This window comes from Neoarius graeffei, chromosome 19 (assembly GCF_027579695.1).
Source record: "Neoarius graeffei isolate fNeoGra1 chromosome 19, fNeoGra1.pri, whole genome shotgun sequence".
Taxonomy (NCBI): Eukaryota; Metazoa; Chordata; class Actinopteri; order Siluriformes; family Ariidae; genus Neoarius; species Neoarius graeffei.
Window position 1 is genome coordinate 3,352,213 of NC_083587.1, and position 20,246 is coordinate 3,372,458.

General features: G+C 41.6%; 1 protein-coding gene and 1 long non-coding RNA gene across 2 annotated transcripts in view; both read right to left on the reverse strand.

Annotated features, from left to right (window-relative positions):
- LOC132868090 (histone-lysine N-methyltransferase PRDM7-like) overlaps window positions 1-3,292 on the reverse strand; it is a 34,275-nt gene extending 30,983 nt beyond the window's left edge. The window contains exon 1 of the mRNA XM_060901047.1: window positions 3,088-3,292. Coding sequence (XP_060757030.1) covers window positions 3,088-3,276 — 189 coding nt within the window. The 5' untranslated portion in view covers window positions 3,277-3,292. The remainder of the gene's footprint in view (window positions 1-3,087) is intronic.
- Window positions 3,293-20,246, reverse strand: part of LOC132867803 (uncharacterized) — a 33,630-nt gene continuing 16,676 nt past the window's right edge. The window contains exons 2-3 of the long non-coding RNA XR_009650769.1: window positions 10,116-10,287; window positions 3,293-3,359 (exon numbers count right to left, since the gene is read on the reverse strand). This is a non-coding gene — a long non-coding RNA (uncharacterized LOC132867803). The remainder of the gene's footprint in view (window positions 3,360-10,115; window positions 10,288-20,246) is intronic.

Below are 20,246 nucleotides of genomic sequence, written 5' to 3' on the forward strand. Positions count from 1 at the left end.
GTCCCAGACCCGGTGAAATGTAACTGAATTGTCTTGGCCAGCCCTAAGGGTCCCATCTGCATCCCATCACTGCTGAGGAGTGTGCTCCCATCACCCAATCAAGCATCCAGCCAGAGCAGGTCATGATATTTTTTAACCACATTAACATGCCATTGTTGTGTATTATGCCTGATGTCAAGACTCTCGTCTCTGCGAGCCTACCACACAGACTTAATACTTGTGTCATTTTAGGGCATACCTAACAACCTGTGTTTTCTCTCCCTTCCCCCCCCCCCCCCCCCCCATCTGTCCCTCTGAGTTACAGTACATGTTGGTCCTGAGATTGAGATGCTGACCTCTTCTACCCCCCGGACCTGCTTGATCCATCCTGGTGCCCTGTGTCTGGTTGGAGTTTTATCACATCACTCCTGTGGAGGACGGCCCCATGAGGACAGTTGAAAGTTCCACCTGGAGGACACTCAGGACTCTTACAGTAATGCTTTTATGGCTGAAGACTACAGTTGACTTGCTAACTTTAGGACTGCAGTTGTCATGAACAGTTTTGCACTCAAGTTTCCATCAATGAAGAGTTTATAACATCAACGAAACTGTCTTCATGTTAAAACTGTTAATGTTATAGTCATGCTGTTTGTTGTTGCCCAAATGAGGATGGGTTCCTTTTTGAATCTGGTTCCTCTCGAGGTTTCTTCCTCATGTCGTTTGAGGGAGTTTTTCCTTGCCACCGTCGCCACAGGCTTGGTCATTGGGGATAGATTAGGGACAAAATTAGCTCATGTTTTAAGTCATTCAAATTCTGTAAAGCTGCTTTGCGACAATGTTTATTGTTAAAAGCACTATACAAATAAACTTGACTTGAAATGCCCTCACTGGTGCAGTTTCAAAAGCTGAACTCAGGGTGGATTTCTTGAGGGTCTGTACCAGCTGAGGAAGCGCAGACAGGGTCACGTATTGTTCCCCATTCAGGAACACTGTAGCCCCCTCGAAAGGTTCAAGAATCTGAGTCAGTTCTTCAGTCAAGATCCACTGCTCTGGCTTCAGATCCAAATACTGATGCTTTCCCTGTGGGTTGACTGCAGGATCGGAAAGAGCTGCAGCCACTGGCCATCTCTGTTCAAGGAGCCTGGATAGCATATGAAGTGTACTGTTCCACCGAGTACTGACATCCTGTACCAACATGTGCTGTTGCACTCCCATTTGCTGCTGCTTTTCTTTAAGTTTTGTGCTGGCCAGTTCACTCTTTTTAAAGTGCTCCACCAGGCATCTCGCAGACACCACACAACTTGAGATGGTTTTGTTATTTTTCAGTGTATTCTGCACAACCAAATTCAGTGTGTGCCCGGCACATGTAACAGAGGCCCATCTGTGTCTCTCTTTCAGAATTCTAGCAGCTGCCACTACATTGGCCCCATTGTCAGGGCTCTACAGTGTGCACATTTCACTCGCATTTGCGAGCGAATTTTTCGGCATGCGAGCGACGAAAAAAAAAACGCGCATTCGTGCGAGGGCTTCTTGCGGCTGACAATTTAGGAAAGCACGGAGCACAGACGTGACGAGTTTAACATTCTAAAATGTATCAAACGTTAAACTGCAAAGTATGTAAATCCAGCGCTGGATAGCCTACCTAATATAATTTTTTACAATAGAGACAAGAAAATTACATCAATGTGTTCATCAGAGCCTTGTAGCGCTCAATGTGAAAGAATTTTGTTAATATCTCCTTCCGTTTTCGTGTAAATCCCCGTTGTTTGGAGGGAGCACTCTGAGAAAATCCTTCACTTTCTGTGTGACACACTGTGTCTCTGCTCTGAGCGTGCGGGTGGGGGAGGGGCTGCTCGCTCTCTCACACACACACACACGTCTGGACTGTGGGGGAAACCGGAGCACCCGGAGGAAACCCACGCTCACAGATGTAATATTGGATCATTTTCCTCAATAAATAAATGGCCAAGTATAATATTTTTGTCTCATTTGTTTAACTGGGTTCTCTTTATCTACTTTTAGGACTTGTGTGAAAATCTGATGTTTTAGGTCATAATTATGCAGAAATATAGAAAATTCTAAAGGGTTCACAAACTTTCAAGTACCACTGTACATATCCAAATCAACCCTCACCAAACCGATGTTGAAATTATACGAGGGCAAGTCAAAAATTCTAAGACAAATGAAAAAAATCTTTATTTATGAAAATAACAAAGCTATTTCTCTACATATCCTCCATTTAAGTCTAAACACTTCTGCAAGCGATGTTTTCATTGGAGAATTCCTTCTTTGAATTCCTTTTGAAATTATAACATCTGTCTTAGAACTTTTTGACTTTTGTTTGCACTTGTGAATTCATGGAAATGAAACCGACTGCGTAAAAAGTCATACCAATTGCATACCCCAGCATCAAACCAACTCTCATAGTGGCAAATTGTGTGGCATCGAAAATCATCAGATCATTGGTGTGGTAAGAAGTTTTATATTAACTTTAGCATTAATTATAGCTAACAATATATGTTCAAATCCTATAGTGTCATGCTTCTCTGTTTAGCCTTGACATTTAGAAAAGAAACAAGCTGCAAGTGTGAATGAATAAGTTCTTTGTTTTTGCGCGCGTGTGAGAAGCTGCTACCGGGTTGTCGTGGATGCGGCAGAGTCAAGGAAAACTTGGGACAGTTTTTCTCAGCTGCAGTTGGGAAAACAGACTATTACAAAATGTTGATGGAAGCTATGATTATGACTAATATCTTGTGTAAGACAGGAAGCTGAACATGCCTAGAAGTAGATATGGGAGGACCTATGTTAGTGACTACCTGGGCTTGTGATTTTATGGGACTTTCATTAAATTATACAATAAATAAATATATTTGATTGAGCATTATTCAGGTGTTACTCGTATTTCTATTATTAACAGGTGAATTTCCACCACACTGGCTAAAAGAATCGATGTAGGATCGCATTGTGATCAAACTTGTGATTTACACCACTCGTCCACATATCAGTGACAAGAATAAATTGATGTTAATTGGAGCTACTTTCATCTAGTCATCATATTTTGTTTCTTAAAAATATACAATCTTCATAATAAATTTATGACAAACTCACAACTGAGGAGTCTCCACTGTTCCTGGCTTCCTCTCTGTTCACCAGCTCTAACTGGCAGGGGCCGAAGTGTGCACCTACTGGAACAGTCTCCCCCTTATTAAACACTCCCAGGCCTGCATCAGGAATACTGGACTTCTGGATTTCTAGTCCAGGAGGAAGAGTTTGTCTGGCTCGGTCAGGGACTCCCATGGGAACGGGAGTATCGGGGATGAAGAGGGGCGGTCAATGAACCTCACATTTGTTGAGGAAGAAGGATTTGCAAAATTCGCAGTCTGGGAGTAGAGAAAACACAACAGGAAGAAATGAGGCCCAAATGTGTGTATGTATCTAAGACCACACACACAGTACATTAGTCCTGTATAAAAATTATCCTAAGAAAGCTTGCCAGTAGGGTTCACTGAGCATCTGGTTGAGACTAGAGATGTCCGTCAGGACTGACATCTCACAGGAGTACACACAAGGTATACAAGTACGAATTGTTTTTACTTCCTTGTGGGCATAAACAAGTGGTCAGAAGCTTGCAGGGCAAAATAAAACAATGTTCATTAGCATGACTGGCACTATGTGATGTATTTACAGCATTCTTACGACCTGCCTGGTCAGGGTCATGGTTGTTTTCAAAGAACTTGCTTATCTTTTGGAAAACAGAATATCCCAAATTTGTTATGAAATCACATGCAGGTACAAACAAAAATAACTGTCCACACAGTAAGTAAGTAAATAAATAAAATAGTCCAACGCACATCTCTGAGCTTGCTGACAATTCTGGTATTTCTAGGCCTCGGCATTTTTCCAATGCCATACATCTAGAATTCATATTTAATTTAAAAAAAATAATGAAAAAAAAAAAAAATCACACCTAGTGGCAATTTAAGCATAACCAATTTGCTGAAGGAGAAACCAGTGGGGGCGGCACGGTGGTGTAGCGGTTAGCGCTGTCACCTCACAGCAAGAAGGTCCGGGTTTGAGTCCCGTGACCGGCAAGGGCCTTTCTGTGCGGAGTTTGCATGTTCTCCCCGTGTCCGCGTGGGTTTCCTCCGGGTGCTCCGGTTTCCCCCACAGTCCAAAGACATGCAGGTTAGGTTAACTGGTGACTCTAAATTAACCGTAGGTGTGAGTGTGAATGGTTGTCTGTGTCTATGTGTCAGCCCTGTGATGACCTGGCGACTTGTCCAGGGTGTACCCCGCCTTTCGCCCGTAGTCAGCTGGGATAGGCTCCAGCTTGCTTGCGACCCTGTAGAACAGGATAAAGCGGCTAGAGATGATGAGAAACCAGTGGACTCAGAGGAAGGAAGTGTAGGGTTTCTATACTGACGGAGGAGAACTTGCAAAACTTCATACACACAGCAACCCAAGCTGAGAATCGAATCCAGGACCCTGGAGGTGTGCCACTGTGATGCCCCTAAACCTGTATACAGATATTTGGACTCCTGTCCATCACACCCATCTGTGCTGATTGAGCATCCCATTCCAGGGGCATACTCTCTGTCCCCTATTAATCACAGCTGACTGGGGTCTTCTGTGAGCTCATGCATGTGGGAAAGAGAGCACATGGCACTATCCTCCGGGTGCGTTTTGCTATCCTGTGACGCAGCATGAGCTGCATTTGGAAAAGAGGAGGTTGATGGTTTTACATGTCTTGGAAGAAGCATGCGTTAGCCTTCGCTCACATGGTTAGAGAGACCTGGCTGGTGGATGGATACTAGCAGGTGACCACAATGGGGAGAAAATGGGTGGAAAAAAAAACCCTATAGTCTTCTAATGTGGTGAAGACGTTAACACGTTTATTTAGCATTTATGGAAGGGGACCCAGGTATCAGTCAGTAAGTTTCCCAAGATGGAGGTGTCTTCAGGACAGAGGAGTTTGTGTTTTTCTCAGTCACACAACATCCCACATTTTTTTTTGTCTCAGAATATTCTCAGCTGGAGAGAATGACATTCTATGTAAACAGAAACAAATAAAACATGCAATGTATCATTCATTCATAAATTAAAAATTGTAATTGTAAGCAAATCACTGTGGTATGAGGGGAATAATACACTTGGGCCTTGCTGTCATATGAAAATAAACAAGACGAGAGTCATCTATATCCCCCACCCTACAGTGGTGCTTGAAAGTTTGTGAACCCTTTAGAATCTTCTATATTTCTGCATAAATATGACCTAAAACATCATCAGATTTTCACACAAGTCCTAAAAGTGGATAAAGAGAACCCAGGCAAACAAATGAGACAAAAATATTATACTTGGTCATTTATTTATTGAGGAAAATGATCCAATATTACACATCTGTGAGTGGCAAAAGTATGTGAACCTTTACTTTCAGTATCTGGTGTGACCCCCTTGTGCAGCAATAACTGCAACTAAACGTTTCCGGTCACTGTTGGTCAGTCCTGCACACCGGCTTGGAGGAATTTTAGCCCGTTCCTCCGTACAGAACAGCTTCAACTCTGGGATGTTGGTGGGTTTCCTCACATAAACTGCTCGCTTCAGGTCCTTCCACAACATTTTGGTTGGATTAAGGTCAGGACTTTGACTTGGCCATTCCAAAACATTTACTTTATTCTTATTTAACCATTCTTTGGTAGAACGACTTGTGTGCTTAGGGTCGTTGTCTTGCTGCATGCCCCACCTTTTCTTGAGATTCAGTTCATGGACAGATGTCCTGACATTTTCCTTTAGAATTCGCTGGTATAATTCAGAATTCATTGTTCCATCAAATGATGGCAAGCCATCCTGGCCCAGATGCAGCAAAACAGACCCAAACCATGATACTACCACCACCATGTTACACAGATGGGATAAGGTTCTTATGCTGGAATGCAGTGTTTTCCTTTCTCCAAACATAACGCTTCTCATTTAAACCAAAAAGTTCTATTTTAGTCTCATCCCTCCACAAAACATTTTGCTAATAGCCTTCTGGCTTGTCCATGTGATCTTTAGCAAGCTGCAGATGAGCAGCAATGTTCTTTTTGGAGAGCAGTGGCTTTCTCCTTGCAACCCTGCCATGCACACCATTGTTGTTCAGTGTTCTCCTGATGGTGGACTCATGAACATTAACATTAGCCAATGGCCTTCAGTTGCTTAGAAGTTACCCTGGGGTCCTTTGTGACCTCGTCAACTATTACATGCCTTGCTCTTGGAGTGATCTTTGTTGGTTGACCACTCTTGGGGAAGGTAACAATGGTCTTGAAATTCCTCCATTTGTACATAATCTGTCTAACTGTGGATTGGAGGAGTCCAAACTCTTTAGAGATGGTTTTGTAACTTTTTCCAGCCTGATGAGCATCAACAACGCTTTTTCTGAGGACCTCAGAAATCTCCTTTGTTCGTGCCATGATACACTTCCATGTGTTGTGAAAATCAGACTTTGATAGATCCCTGTTCTTTAAATAAAACAGGGTGCCCACTCACACCTGATTGTCATCCAATTGATTGAAAACAACTGACTAATTTCACCTTCAAATTAACTGCTAATCCGAGAGGTTCACATACTTTTGCCACTCACAGATATGTAATATTGGATCATTTTCCTCAATAAATAAATGGCCAAGTATAATATTTTTGTCTCATTTGTTTAACTGGGTTCTCTTTATTTTTTGGACTTGTGTGAAAATCTGATGTTTTAGGTCATATTTATGCAGAAATAGAGAAAATTCTAAAGGGTTCACAAACTTTCAAGCACCACCGTATATACCAACTACATACCAAGTTTCAAGATATTATGAGTCACATTTTTCAGGTTCTGCTACAGGAAACAAACCCTGCCTCTTTACACTGACCTCAGCAGCCCATGGCATAAGCCTACCAGACCTTTTATCCAGGTGAGCTAAAAATTAAAATTTCTCACATTTTCTTAAGCCTCATCCACACAACAACGGCAACGAGATGTTATTTAAAAATATATCGCGTCCAAATGGGCAACGATCAGTAAAATACAGGTCCATATGGCAACACAACGCTTGCTGAAAACGATGCAATACACATGCCACACCTCTAGGGGCGCTGTAAGACGGTCCCTTCGGAGACACCAGAACAATAGAAGTAGTAAGGACGCACGCGCATAAACTATTATGCGTGAGACTTCATATTAGCCACAAAGTCAGGAAAATCTGTTCGTAAAATTACATTATAATAACCAAATACAATGAAAAGTATTTTTCCAGTCTCACCTGTGAAATGTAATCCCATGTGATCTCGTTTGGACGGCAAACCTGTTGGTACAGTTAAACGCAGCTAATCTTTATTCTCCGCTTTGACCTATCCAATATGGCGGCGAGGATGACGTATGATTCTACGCGGAAGGCGGCGTCTTTAATGGTCCGGAATAAATTGAATGCTACACGTTGATGGATTAATTTGCTCTTCTATGCCCTTTTTGAGGAATGTATTGTAAGACTTAAATCAACATCTGAAGAGGTGAGATCGCTCCTTTTTTTCCCTATTTTTGCTGGCGGGATTGACTCTGCCCTAAGGGCAGAGTCTCTCTCTCTCTCTCTCTCTCACTTTGCACCATTACACAATAAATATTCACAGTGAAAATATTTTGTAAGCACGTTTCATGAACCAAGTTATAGGATTTGTTGACAACTCGCATCGAGTTCGTTACACTTCTACCCGGCGTGAAGCTCTCACAGTCATGTGGTTGTGACGTCATCGTAAACAAATCCGTTCTACTCATCCAGACGATTTCGCAACGGCAACGTTGCCAGATCTTTCCATTCTGGAACCCATTCTCAAAAAGATTGCGTTTTGGGCACCCAAAACGCCGGTGCCGTGTGGACGCCAGGCCTAAACGATAAGCAATTGTATCAGAGTCACCTGAATCCGTTGCCGTGTGGACAGGGCCTTATTATCAAAAGGCACTACCTAATACTTAATAAAGCATTACTTAAATCAACACAGATACCAACTTTTAAGATCATACCACTCATCGTTTTCAAGTTCTGCTCTGGAAACAAAACCTACCCCTAAGGCCCTGTCCACACGGCAACGGATTCAGGTGACTCCGATACAATTGCTTATCGTTTAGGCCTGGCGTCCACACGGCACCGGCGTTTTGGGTGCCCAAAACGCAATCTTTTTGAGAACGGGTTCCAGAGTGGAAAGATCTGGCAACATTGCCGTTGTGAAGTCGTCTGGATGAGTAGAACGGATTTGTTTACGATGACGTCACAACCACATGACTGTGAGTGCTTCAGGCCGGGTAGAAGTGTAACGAATATCACTAGGAAAAAGCCTTACAGAGCACTAGTGAGAGTGAAACACGAGCTTGGATATTATTATTATTATTATTATTATGTTCAGTGTTAGTTCACAGTAGTAATGCAAGAAGCAGAATAGTGACAGTAATAGTGAAGCAAAAACATGCAATTGTACAAACACTGCAGCTCTACAGCAAAATATTCATTTATGAAATGGTCTGATTCTTAACACCAGTAGTGCCAATGATCTTCTCATTGCGATGCGAGTTGTCAACAAATCCTATAACTTGGTTCATGAAACGCGCTTACAAAATATTTTCACTGTGAATATTTATTGTGTAATGGTGCAATCCCGCCAGCAAAAATAGGGGAAAAAAGGAGTGATCTCACCTCTTCAGATGTTGATTTAAGTCCGACAATACATTCCTCAAAAAGGGCGTAGAGGAGCAAATTAATCCAATTTATTCCGGACCATTAAAGACGCCGCCTTCCGCGTAGAATCATACGTCATCCTCGCCGCCATATTGGAGAGGTCAAAGTGGAGAATAAAGATTAGCTGCGTTTAACTGTACCAACAGGTTTACCGTCCAAACGAGATCATATGGGATTACCTTTCACAGGTGAGAAACAACAAATTAATCCATCGTGTATCATTCAATTTATTCCGGACCATTGAAGACGCCGCCTTCCGCGTAGAATCATACGTCATCCTCGCCGCCATTTTGGATAGGTCAAAGCGGAGAATAAAGATTAGCTGCGTTTAACTGTACCAACAGGTTTTCTGTCCAAACGAGATCACATGGGATTACCTTTCACAGGTGAGACTGGAAAAATACTTTTCATTGTATTTGGTCATTATAATGTAATTTTACAAACAGATTTTTGTGACTTTGTGGCTAATATGAAGTCTCGTGCATAATAGTTTATGCACATGCGTCGTTACTTCTATTGTTCTGGTGACTCCGAAGGGACCGTCTTACAGCGCCCCTAGAGGTGTGGCATGTGTATTGCATCGTTTTCAGCAAGCGTTGCGTTGCCATATGGACCTGATATTTTACTGATTGTTGCCCATTTGGACGCGATATATTTTTAAATAACATCTTGTTGCTGTTGTCGTGTGGATGTAGCCTAAGACTAACTTGAGAGACTAAGTCTAAAAATTTTTTCCATGGTAACATGAAAAATTAAAAATTTCTTAAGCTGAAAAGGCACATCTACATCATCTTGTTAACATGTATACCAAGTTTCAAATCTGCATCATGAATAGTTTTGGATACATGCTCCAGAAACAAACATTGCTCTTCGAAACTAAGTCAAAATCTATTTTCATATGTAAAAATCTGAAAAATACTTTTTTTCAAAAATCCAAAATAGCAAAAGGGACCACCTCACATGTGGCTTGATATGTATACAAAGCTTCATGAAGATTTTCAGTAGTTTTAAAAAGATATAGCCTGGAAACGAAAATGTGACTGGACGGACGGAACCCGTTTCTATATCCCCCAGCACAGATTTTTATCGAACAGCATGACCCATCATGTGTTACGCCACACTTTTTTATTCAGGTTCACATCAATTTGTAAATGACTAATGTATTTTAAATAAGTAAATAAATAAAATCCTTGCTACCATATTAAAATGTGAATTGTTTATAGTGTATCAATAAAAATATCAATTTGTCACAATGTGTTGATTAAATAATCCAAGACTGAGGCTACATCCCAAATGTACTGTATTGCACTTTTAGTGCACCAGATAGCATGTAGGGTAAAGAATAAACAAACAGTGAGTGTTACTGAGCACCAGAGTGGCCTGATGTCTTACAGAGGTAGTCTTTATTGTCAGGATCTTCCACTTTAACAGAGAGACCTTCAGGTGGGTTGTCGAGGTCATCTCTATGGTTGTAGATTTTCAGCTCCAGTGTCTCCTCTTTCTTCACATGGACCTCTGACATCCCTCCAGCCGTGGATGTCTTGGTTTTCATGTCCTCACACAGCTAAAGATCAAACAACAAATCTGTTAGGGCGGGACAGTATCCATCCCACTCGGGAAGGTGCTGCTCTCATTTCTTGCAGCATCGCTCATAGAAAAGGCCTAGTTAATCTGTGACAATCCAGAGCCAAGGCCAGGGAGCAGACAAACAGGCTAAACCGACTGTCTGCTACCTGCACAGAGTCGTCACTCAGGGTCCACTACATCAAGACTGTATCTGTTCCCCAAGCTATACAAAAAAGGAGAAATACTCAGACTTTGTTCTAGTAATCTAATCAATATAAAATTAAATCATACTGACTGTACAGCCGCTGCCAGCACCTTCGATCTAAAGAACTATTAGAATGATTAAATATTAGCTCTCATGTCTGAAGCACTAACTGTTAATGAACTTATTACAGATCAGAAGTGTAATGTACTGTGTTTAACAGAAACATGGATTAAATCAAATGAGTCTGTAGCATTAAAGGAACCTAGTCCCATTATACACCAGCCTCGTCCAACTGGCAGAGGAGGCGGCAGCGTTATTTATAATGATTATCTAGGCATAACACAAAAACCTGGACAATTAATATGAAGAACTTCAAACTTATTGAATTCATGTTATGCATTACAGTTAAATTACATTAAAGATTGCATTTGGTACACATCTGCACCATCCTGAAAGTCCTGAACCGAAACAGGCCGGTACGAATACATGCATCATTACACCCCTACAAGAGCGTAAACAGCAGGAGACAGACATAAGGAACTGTTGCCTCCAATCAGCCACACCTGGTCCTTTCCTGGCCAGGTATTTATCATCCCCCTGAACACAATACCCTCCAGGCCTGTAGAGGGTGCACACAAACGGTTAATACTGGCTCCAACACGCATCACTACCCACAGTGTGGACAGAGTTCCTCTCACAGTAATCTCCAAAAACACCAGCACATTCTCACAGGAGAGAAGCCGATTCACTGCTCACAGTGTGGAAAGACATTTACTTATTCAGTAACATTTCAGACTCACAAGTGCACCAAGTCCGAGAGATTGCATGATTTAAAGTTGTCATATTAAATATAGGGCGGCACGGTGGTGTAGTGGTTATCACTGTCGCCTCACAGCAAGAAGGTCCGGGTTCGAGCCCTGTGGCCGGCGAGGGCCTTTCTGTGTGGAGTTTGCATTTTGTCCGCGTGGGTTTCCTCCGGGTGCTCCGGTTTCCCCCACAGTCCAAAGACATGCAGGTTAGGTTGAAGGAATGAATTTATTTATTTTCGAACATGTATAAAAAATGTAACTATTTGTACATGCAAAAGAAAGAAAATGAGAAATTAAAAAAATAAAATAAAGAGCTAAGACATTACAAAACACCTCACATTGTTTGAAAAAGGAGTGGGAAGAAGTACAATACTTTTTTAATTTCCCACCCCTTTTTAACTACCCCGAAATCCTAACTACATTAACACTCCTATAAAGATACATACCATATATACACTTCATGAATATCTATAGAATTACAAAAATATATACTACATACCATATATACACTTCATAAATATCTATATAAATATATAGCTACAAATAAATAAATAAAATATATATACACACACACACACACACACATATATACACATACACACATATATATATATATATATATATATATATATATATATATATATATATATATATATATATGTATGTGTGTATGTATGTGTATATGTATGTGTGTGTATATATATATATATATATATATATATATATACACACACACACACTATATACCATATATACACACACTACATAAATATCTATATAAATATATAATTACAAAAATAAATATACATACCTATCCCCGTAAATAAATATATACCATATACTAAGTTATTTCTAATATAACAATCAATCCTATTCTATTTATAGATTTATCCCTCATCATCCTCCGTTAACATACTTCCTCTTCCAGATACTTGTTTAAAAATATTTTTTGTACCTTTTTTTTTTAAACAGATTTATATTTGCACTTTGTTTTATTTCTGTCTCCAGTCTGTTCCATAAAGTCACCCCACAGCTCAATACGCACATGCTTTTCATATTTGTTCGAACCTTTGGTTTTTTTAAATTTAGGTCTCCCCTTAGATTATATCCCCCCCCTCTCTCTCACTAAACATTCCTTGTATATTTTTTGGCAATAGATTATTTCTCACTTTGTACATTATTTGTACTGTTCTGAATTTGACCAGATCCATAAATTTCAACATGTGTGATTTTATGAATAGTGGGTTTGTGTGATCTCTGTATCCTGTTTTGTTTATTGTCCTTATTGCTCTTTTCTGTATTGTACATATCGGCTGCAGAGTGGTTTTGTAGGTGTTTCCCCAGACTTCGACACAGTAAGTCAGATATGGCAAAAATAACGAGTAATTTAGAGTACGCAAAGATTTGCAATCAAGAATATGTTTTGTTTCAGAGACTCAGATTGTTGGCGCGCCCACGTCTAAAGGCCAATTTATGCTGACAACCCAGTCCTTGCAGATGGCGTCTGCGAAGCCCCCCCCTTCGCAGACACTCTGCGCGCACCTCCCAAAAATTGTGACCACCGCAGACAGCCTCGCAGACAGTGTCGCAGACAAGAGGGCTCCGATTGGTCCACTCTACATCCGCTGTACACGCACTTCCGCTTCCCTACTTTCCCGGTTTGGTTTGTTTTCACAACCGCCATTTTTAAAAACACGAGCGAAGATGGAGCAGCACGAAGAGTGGTTGATCAAGGAAGTGAGGAAGTATGTACATCTGTACGACTCCAGTTCTAGTCATTATAAGTAACCAGAGGATAAACACTCCACTAACCACACCCACCAACTATTCCTAGCGATTTCACGACTTCGCGCCCCCTTGCGTTGTGGCGGTGAATAACAGTGCGCACGCCTATTACTCCCCGCTCAACGATAAATTACAACTGTCTGCGAAAAGCTATCTGCGAAAGCCTTGTCACAAGAGCATGCAGAGGCCTTTACTTCCAGTGTGGCCAGATTGGGCGGTTTCCCGCCCAGTTGGGGGGTTTAAAGTTCATTTTGGCGGGTTTTGAACATATTTTGGGCTGGAAAATGTCAGCAGTATCTGGCAACACTGCTTACTTCCGTGTTTCCGTTCAAGAGAAGCAGCATGTGCAAGTCAGTGTTTATATAGGCTTAAATTCTGTTACTGAAAGTGTGTTATGTTTACAGTGAAGGACTGTGTGCACTTTATATTATTTTTTTACTTAATACAAGAAATTAATGGATGCCAACATTTTTGCCAAAATGGTATTTTATTTTCCATTGTTTAGGCAGCTTCAGCATCATACTGTGAGATTCTGTTCAAATTGTTTTTTTTTTTTTTTATATGAAGCCTGAGCCATTGATTTTATTAGTTTATAATTATTGTTTAATTTAGTCTTCAGGAGAGACTGCCTGCACACAGTACTAGTATTAATAGTTTTTTTTTTCTTACATGAAAGCTGAGGCATTTATATTATAATTTAAGGTAACTTCATGTTGTGCTGTGAGGTTCTCTGCACTTTAACTTTTGAACCAACAGGTGCATTTGGATAAGTCAAGCCTATTTTTCTGCATTTTTGTAGTCCTGGTAATCTTTTATATTGGTCAAGTTGTTTATAGGACCATTTCTCAGTGTCTTTGTTTTTTTTAATCAATAGTTTTTCAGTAATAACTTAATTTAACATATCACTCAATTTTAATCACAAAAAGAGAAAATCGCAACAATTCCTTGCAACTTTCACTTCCTCCCGCAATGTAATCGCAACAAAAACCTAAAAAACACCAAAACTTTGATCGCAACCATTAAATACCATACAGGAGCCACAATGAATAATTAGACAACAACAATTAATCAGTGGAGGATATATATTCAAAGTTCATAATTTAAAATTGAAAATATACTGTATAATTTTAATTTTCTGGTTTTCAATTTCTCATAAATAAATTAATGATTGATGGAGTCCAATTTTTTCTGCAGTGAATAGATTGTGTTAAAGTAATTCTGGTGAAATTAGTTTATTACAAATAGTTTTTGTGGGGTTTTTTTTTTTCAAATTTTTCTTCAGACAAGTCAACTTCACATTCGGACAAGTAAATTTCCTTTCAACTTGCCCGACAGGACAAGTGGTTTCAAAAGTTAATGTAGAGCCCTGCTTCCTGTTGTGACGTTACAGATGTCAAGGTCATTCACTCAGACCACTACCTATATAAATCACTTTAATTGTAAAAATTACTATATTACATTTATTGTTAACGCTTAAAACTATTACTGTGCCATTCTTGAGGTCTCAAGGCATTTATAAACAAAAATGAGGCCATGGCTCTGCGTGTGGGCAATTCCATGTAAATGTCAACCTCACCATGCAAAAATAAAGCAACATGTAATACATCAAAACCACTCCCAGAGATATCACCTAGGCCTGTATTTTACAGATGTGAATAAGTTGAACCAATTTGTAACCAACCTAATATGTCACTGTCAGTCTTTCTTTCTTATAATGTAAAACCCAAGCTAAAATCAACTTTGATCATGTACAATTCTATATTATTGCCACAAGCCACAGAAATGTATGCTAAAATCCACAAAACAGCAAAACAATAGCCATCCTAAATATTATTTAAGAACTTTGATAGTTTTAGCTGATATTTAGAGAGTTTTTCAAAGGGTTATGGTGGTTAAATTGCTGATTTTCTAAACATATGCCATGTCTATTTCAGACGCGTCACATCCATAACGGAATTTCGTCACATCCATAACGTTGACTTTTCCTTCCGAAACTCTGCATGAAATACAAAATATTTTAAACAAAGATTTTTTTAATATTCACCTTGGACCCCTCTATCAAATGGATATCTCCATTTCGACATTAGGTTTACGATTTCACAGAGTTTGATAAAAATGTACAGTCACCCAAGAAAAGTGATACTTTTTCTGTCACATCCATAACGCATCTTTTATTGGCATTTTCTGGCATGCCCTAGATGTACTATGGGAATTGTTCTTGTTCTATCACTTCTTCAGTATGGTACAGCCTTAAAATATGCAACACCTGTTTAAATACTGGGAGACAATAAAACATGCACTGGGTCATTTGTTGCCATTTTGAGTTCAAGTGTCACGTCCATAACGCTGGAATTGCTCGTATATGCTTTAACCATTTGTTACGTCCTCCTACCACTAGGGGCCCCCAGTACCTTTTTGTATGGTTGCTGCACCTAATTGTTTTACAGGTGGCTGGTGTAGAGCCAATGATGTTTCCCCTATAAATGCTAGGGTGGGAGCCTGAACACGCGCTCTCTCTCCTCGGGGGCTGGCTCCATGCCCATCTGATGCCTGCTTGGTTCTCCTTTGTGGTTGGTTTCCCCTTTTGTATGTAGTTTAATTCTTTGTTGGTTCTTCCTTGGTTTGTTCTGTTATTATTTTACAATAAAATACCCCTAGATTTAAATGAGCCCTGTGACTTTTGTCATAGATGTTACACTGCTACATCTGTTTGTAACATTTGGGGCCTCGTCCGTTTTTGCACTCTTTTGACCTTTTTTTGATAATTTTTGTAATGAGAGAAGTGGGTTGTAAGTTTGCGACTTTTAGTGAGCACTTTTTTCGGCTGTGAGTGATTTCTGCTGTACTGTGAATAGGAAGCCGCCGGGTGGACACAGAGTCCACCACTTTTTTATTTTAGTTATTTGTTTTTGTTCAAGTGTACTTTATTGTCAAAAATCTATGTAACAGGGTTAGCACAGAAGTTTGAAATTGCGTTTGACCAGTCTCCAATGTGCAAGTTTAACTAAGCATACATATACTATTGATAAAAATCACCCACACACACACACACACACACTGCAGTGAAAACACACACACACACACACACACTGTGCAATAATAAGACATACTGATGGACAATAAATACACACACACAGCAGCAGCACCAGCAGAGAGTACAATCAGTCGTCGTATAGGTAGAGTCCTGCAGTATAGATGCAGTATATAAGGTGCGAAGGGTAAGGTGCAAGGGCATGGTGAATAAATGTTCATGGAATGTTCTTGGTATCTTTGGAATGTTCATGTAGTTTTCCTCAGTGAGTTAAGGAGTCTGACAGCTTGTGGAAAGAAGCTGTTTCCCAGTCTGCTTGTGCGGCACCACATGCTGCGGTAGCGCTTCCCTGACTGCAGTAAGGAGAACAGTTTATGTGCTGGGTGAGTGGGGTCTTTGATAATGTTCATCGCTCTCTTGGAACAGTGTGAAGTGTACAGGTCCTGAATGGCTGGTAAGGGTGACCTGATAATCTTTTCTGCTGTCCTCACCACCCTCTGCAGCGCCTTCTTGTCTGCAGCTAGACAGCTGCCATGCCAGACAGAGACGCTGCTGGTCAGGATGCTCTCAATAGCACCCCTGTAGAATGTGGTGAGTGCAGATGTGGGGAGGTCGGCTCTTCTCATCCTCCGCAGGAAGTGGAGTCGTGTCTGCGCCTTCTTGACCAGGGCGGTGGTGTTGGTAGTCCATGAGAGGTCATCTGTGATGTGCACTCCTAGAAACTTTGTGCTTTTCACAGACTCCACTGCACTGCCATTGATGATCAGTGGGATGTGTGTTGGTTGTTTTTTCCTGAAGTCCACAGTAATTTCTTTTGTTTTGTTGACGTTGAGACGCAGATTGTTCCTCTCACACCAGTTGATGAGTAGCTGTACCTCCTCTCTGTATGCTGAGTCATCGTTGTCTTTGATGAGGCCCACCACTGTTGTGTCATCTGCAAATTTGATGATGTGATTCGTTTCAAATCTGGCACAGCAGTCGTGAGTCATCAGCGTGAACAGCAGGGGGGACAGCACACATCCTTGCGGCACCCCGGTGTTTATGATGGTGGTCGCTGAGGAGTTGTTTCCAACTCTGACTGTCTGCGGTCTGTTTGTTAGAAAGTCCAGCAGCCAGTTGCACAGTGAAGTGCTGATGCCTATTTCACTCAGCTTGTTCACCAGATGTTGGGGGATGAGTGTTGAACGCAGAGCTGAAGTCAATGAACAGCATCCGCACGTGACTGTTTTTGTTCTCCAGATGAGCCAGGCAGAGGTGGAGTGCTATTGCTATGGCGTCATCAGTGGAGCGCTTGGGGCGGTAGGCAAATTGGTATGGATCCAGAGTAGTGGGGAGGGTGGATGTTAAGTGGGCTTTAACCAGTCTCTCAAAGCACTTCATCGTGATGGGAGTGAGTGCTATGGGTCTATAGTCGTTCAGTGATGATGCTGGTGACTTCTTGGGTAGTGGTACAATAGTGGTGGCTTTAAAACTTGCTGGTATGATGGCTTGATTCAGAGAGATGTTGTAGATATCTGTGAGGACTTCCGTGAGTGAGTTCGCACAGTCTCTGAGCAAGCGCCTGAGTATGTTGTCTGGGCCTGCAGCTTTCCTGGGGTTCACCTTGAGTAGGGTCCTCCTCATGTCTGCTGAGTCCAGTTGAAGTGTTGTGCTGTCTGGGTTGACGGGGGTTTTTGTAGGTGTTGTAGTGTTATTTTCTTCAAACCGGCTGAAGAAAGTGTTCAGTGAGTTGAGGAAGTCTGTGTTGTCCTCACACGGTGGGGGGATGGTTTGTAGTCTGTGACTGACTGGATGCCTTGCCACAGGCGTCTTGGGTCCTTCGTATCAGTGAAGTGCGAATTGATTTTTTTGTCCATATGCACGCTTGGCTGCTCTCACGCCGTGGTGCAAGTTGGCCCTGGCAGACTTTAGGGCCTCCTTGTCCCCAGACCTGAAAGCAACGTTGCGTGCCCTTAGGAGCTCACGTACCTCCCTGGTGAACCAGGGTTTTTCGTTTGCTCTCACTGTAATGTCCTTGGTGACGGTTACATCTTCCATGCATTTTATGTATCCAGTTAGAGTCTGTGTATTCGGTGAGGTTGACGTCCTGGTTGGTGGTGGCCGCCTCCCTGAAAACAGACCAGTCTGTGCGTTCAAAACTAGTCTTCAGTGGTTCCCCTAAAAGGCGTAGTTTAACCGCAAACTCAAGGGGTGAATGATGCCACGCCCCTAAAGCAGGCCGACTAAGGGCTACCACCAAAAAAAACCCACGCAAAACACCAAAGCGACAGAGCACACGACCGGAATAATTTGCACTGTACTGCAACCTGAACACTTACCTGTAAAAAAAAAAAACTAACCTAAACTAAACCTTACCACTAGTCTTCAGTGGTTCCCCTAAAAGGCGTAGTTTAACCGCAAACTACGCAAACTAACGCAAACCGTTTTCAGGGAGGCGGCCACCACCAACCAGGACGTCAACCTCACCGAATACACAGACTCTGTAACTGGATACATAACAAAATGCCCTTAGTCGGCCTGCTTTAGGGGCGTGGCATCATTCACCCCTTGAGTTTGCGGTTAAACTACGCCTTTTAGGGGAACCACTGAAGACTAGTGGTAAGGTTTAGTTTAGGTTAGTTTTTTTTTTTTTTTTACAGGTAAGTGTTCAGGTTGCAGTACAGTGCAAATTATTCCGGTCGTGTGCTCTGTCGCTTTGGGGTTTTGCGTGGGTTTTTTCCCATGCTACTGGTGGTTAGGGGTTCTGGTTAGACTTCGGTGCTGCTTTAGTGGGTGTTTTGCCCTTTTGGTCTGTCTAGCCTTGTGTCCTCCTATTGGTTGGGTGGTGGACCACCCTTTTGTGTGTGGGGAGAGAGCTTTTATGGGGAATTTTAGTGATTACTTTGTTTGTAGTTTTTTTTTTTTGTCGCACATTGCAGCAGGTGCGATTTTGTGTGTGGTTTTTTTTTGTGTGTGTGTGTGTGTGTGTGTACACCTTTTGGAATTGACACCATGACGTCTGCGGCACAAGGTTTTGCCGATAATCCGATGTTGGAGGCTTTTCATAGTCTCACGAAAGATCAATTGATTGAAGTGGCTGGGTTATTTGACATTAAACTCAGCGCTTCTGAGAAGCGGTTGAAGACCTCAATTAAGAGTGTAGTCCATCCCTTTTTGATTGAGAAAGGAATCTTGCCTAACGTTGATCTAACGGAGACAATTCGGTTGAAAGAGCTGTCCATTAGAGAGAAGGAATTAGATAATCAGCGGGAGGAGTTAAAATTAAGACAAACTGAAAATCAGTTGCAGCTAAAAGCACTAGAAAACGAGGCTGCTCAGGGAGGTGCTGATTTGGTGTCAGCGCCGTTTGATGTCACGAAACACATCAAATTGGTACCTCCCTTTGCAGAAAAGGATGTGGATAATTTTTTTTCCACACTTTGAGAAGGTTGCTCACACCTTGAATTGGCCGAGGGAAGTGTGGTCTCTGTTATTTCAATCTGTATTGACAGGACATGCCCAACAAATATTCGTTTCGTTGTCTCACCGGGAAAGTGCAGATTATGATGTGGTTAAAGCCACAATTCTGCGGGGTTACCAGTTAGTACCTGAAGCTTACAGACAGCGCTTCCGGTGCTCAAAAAAGGTAGACAGTCAGACCTATATGGAATTCGCTCGTGAGAAAGAGATACTGTTCGATCGTTGGTGCACAGCTAGTGAGGTGCACAGTAAAGCGCAACTGCGCGAACTGGTACTGATTGAGGAGTTTAAGAATTGCCTCCCCCCTTCTGTTGCCACCTTTCTCCATGAACGTCAGGTAAATACATTACATCAAGCCGCGGTTCTGGCTGACGAGTATGCGCTGACACATCGCGTGACTTAAGAACAAACATCGGTCTGACTCGCCTAAAACTTTGCCTGATGGTGAACAAACCTGTCATTATTGTAAGAGGCCCAGTCATTTGGTGGCTGACTGTGCAGTGTTAAAGAAGAAGCACGGAAAGTTGGACACCAAGAGTGTGGGGTTAATTAAAGCTTGTCCTTCCTCCTCTGTTTTACAAGCTGTGTCTGGGTTGAAAACTGGCTATGAACCCTTAAGTGATGGCTATGTGTGTCTGGCTGGCGATCAAAATCGTGTGCCAGTGCGT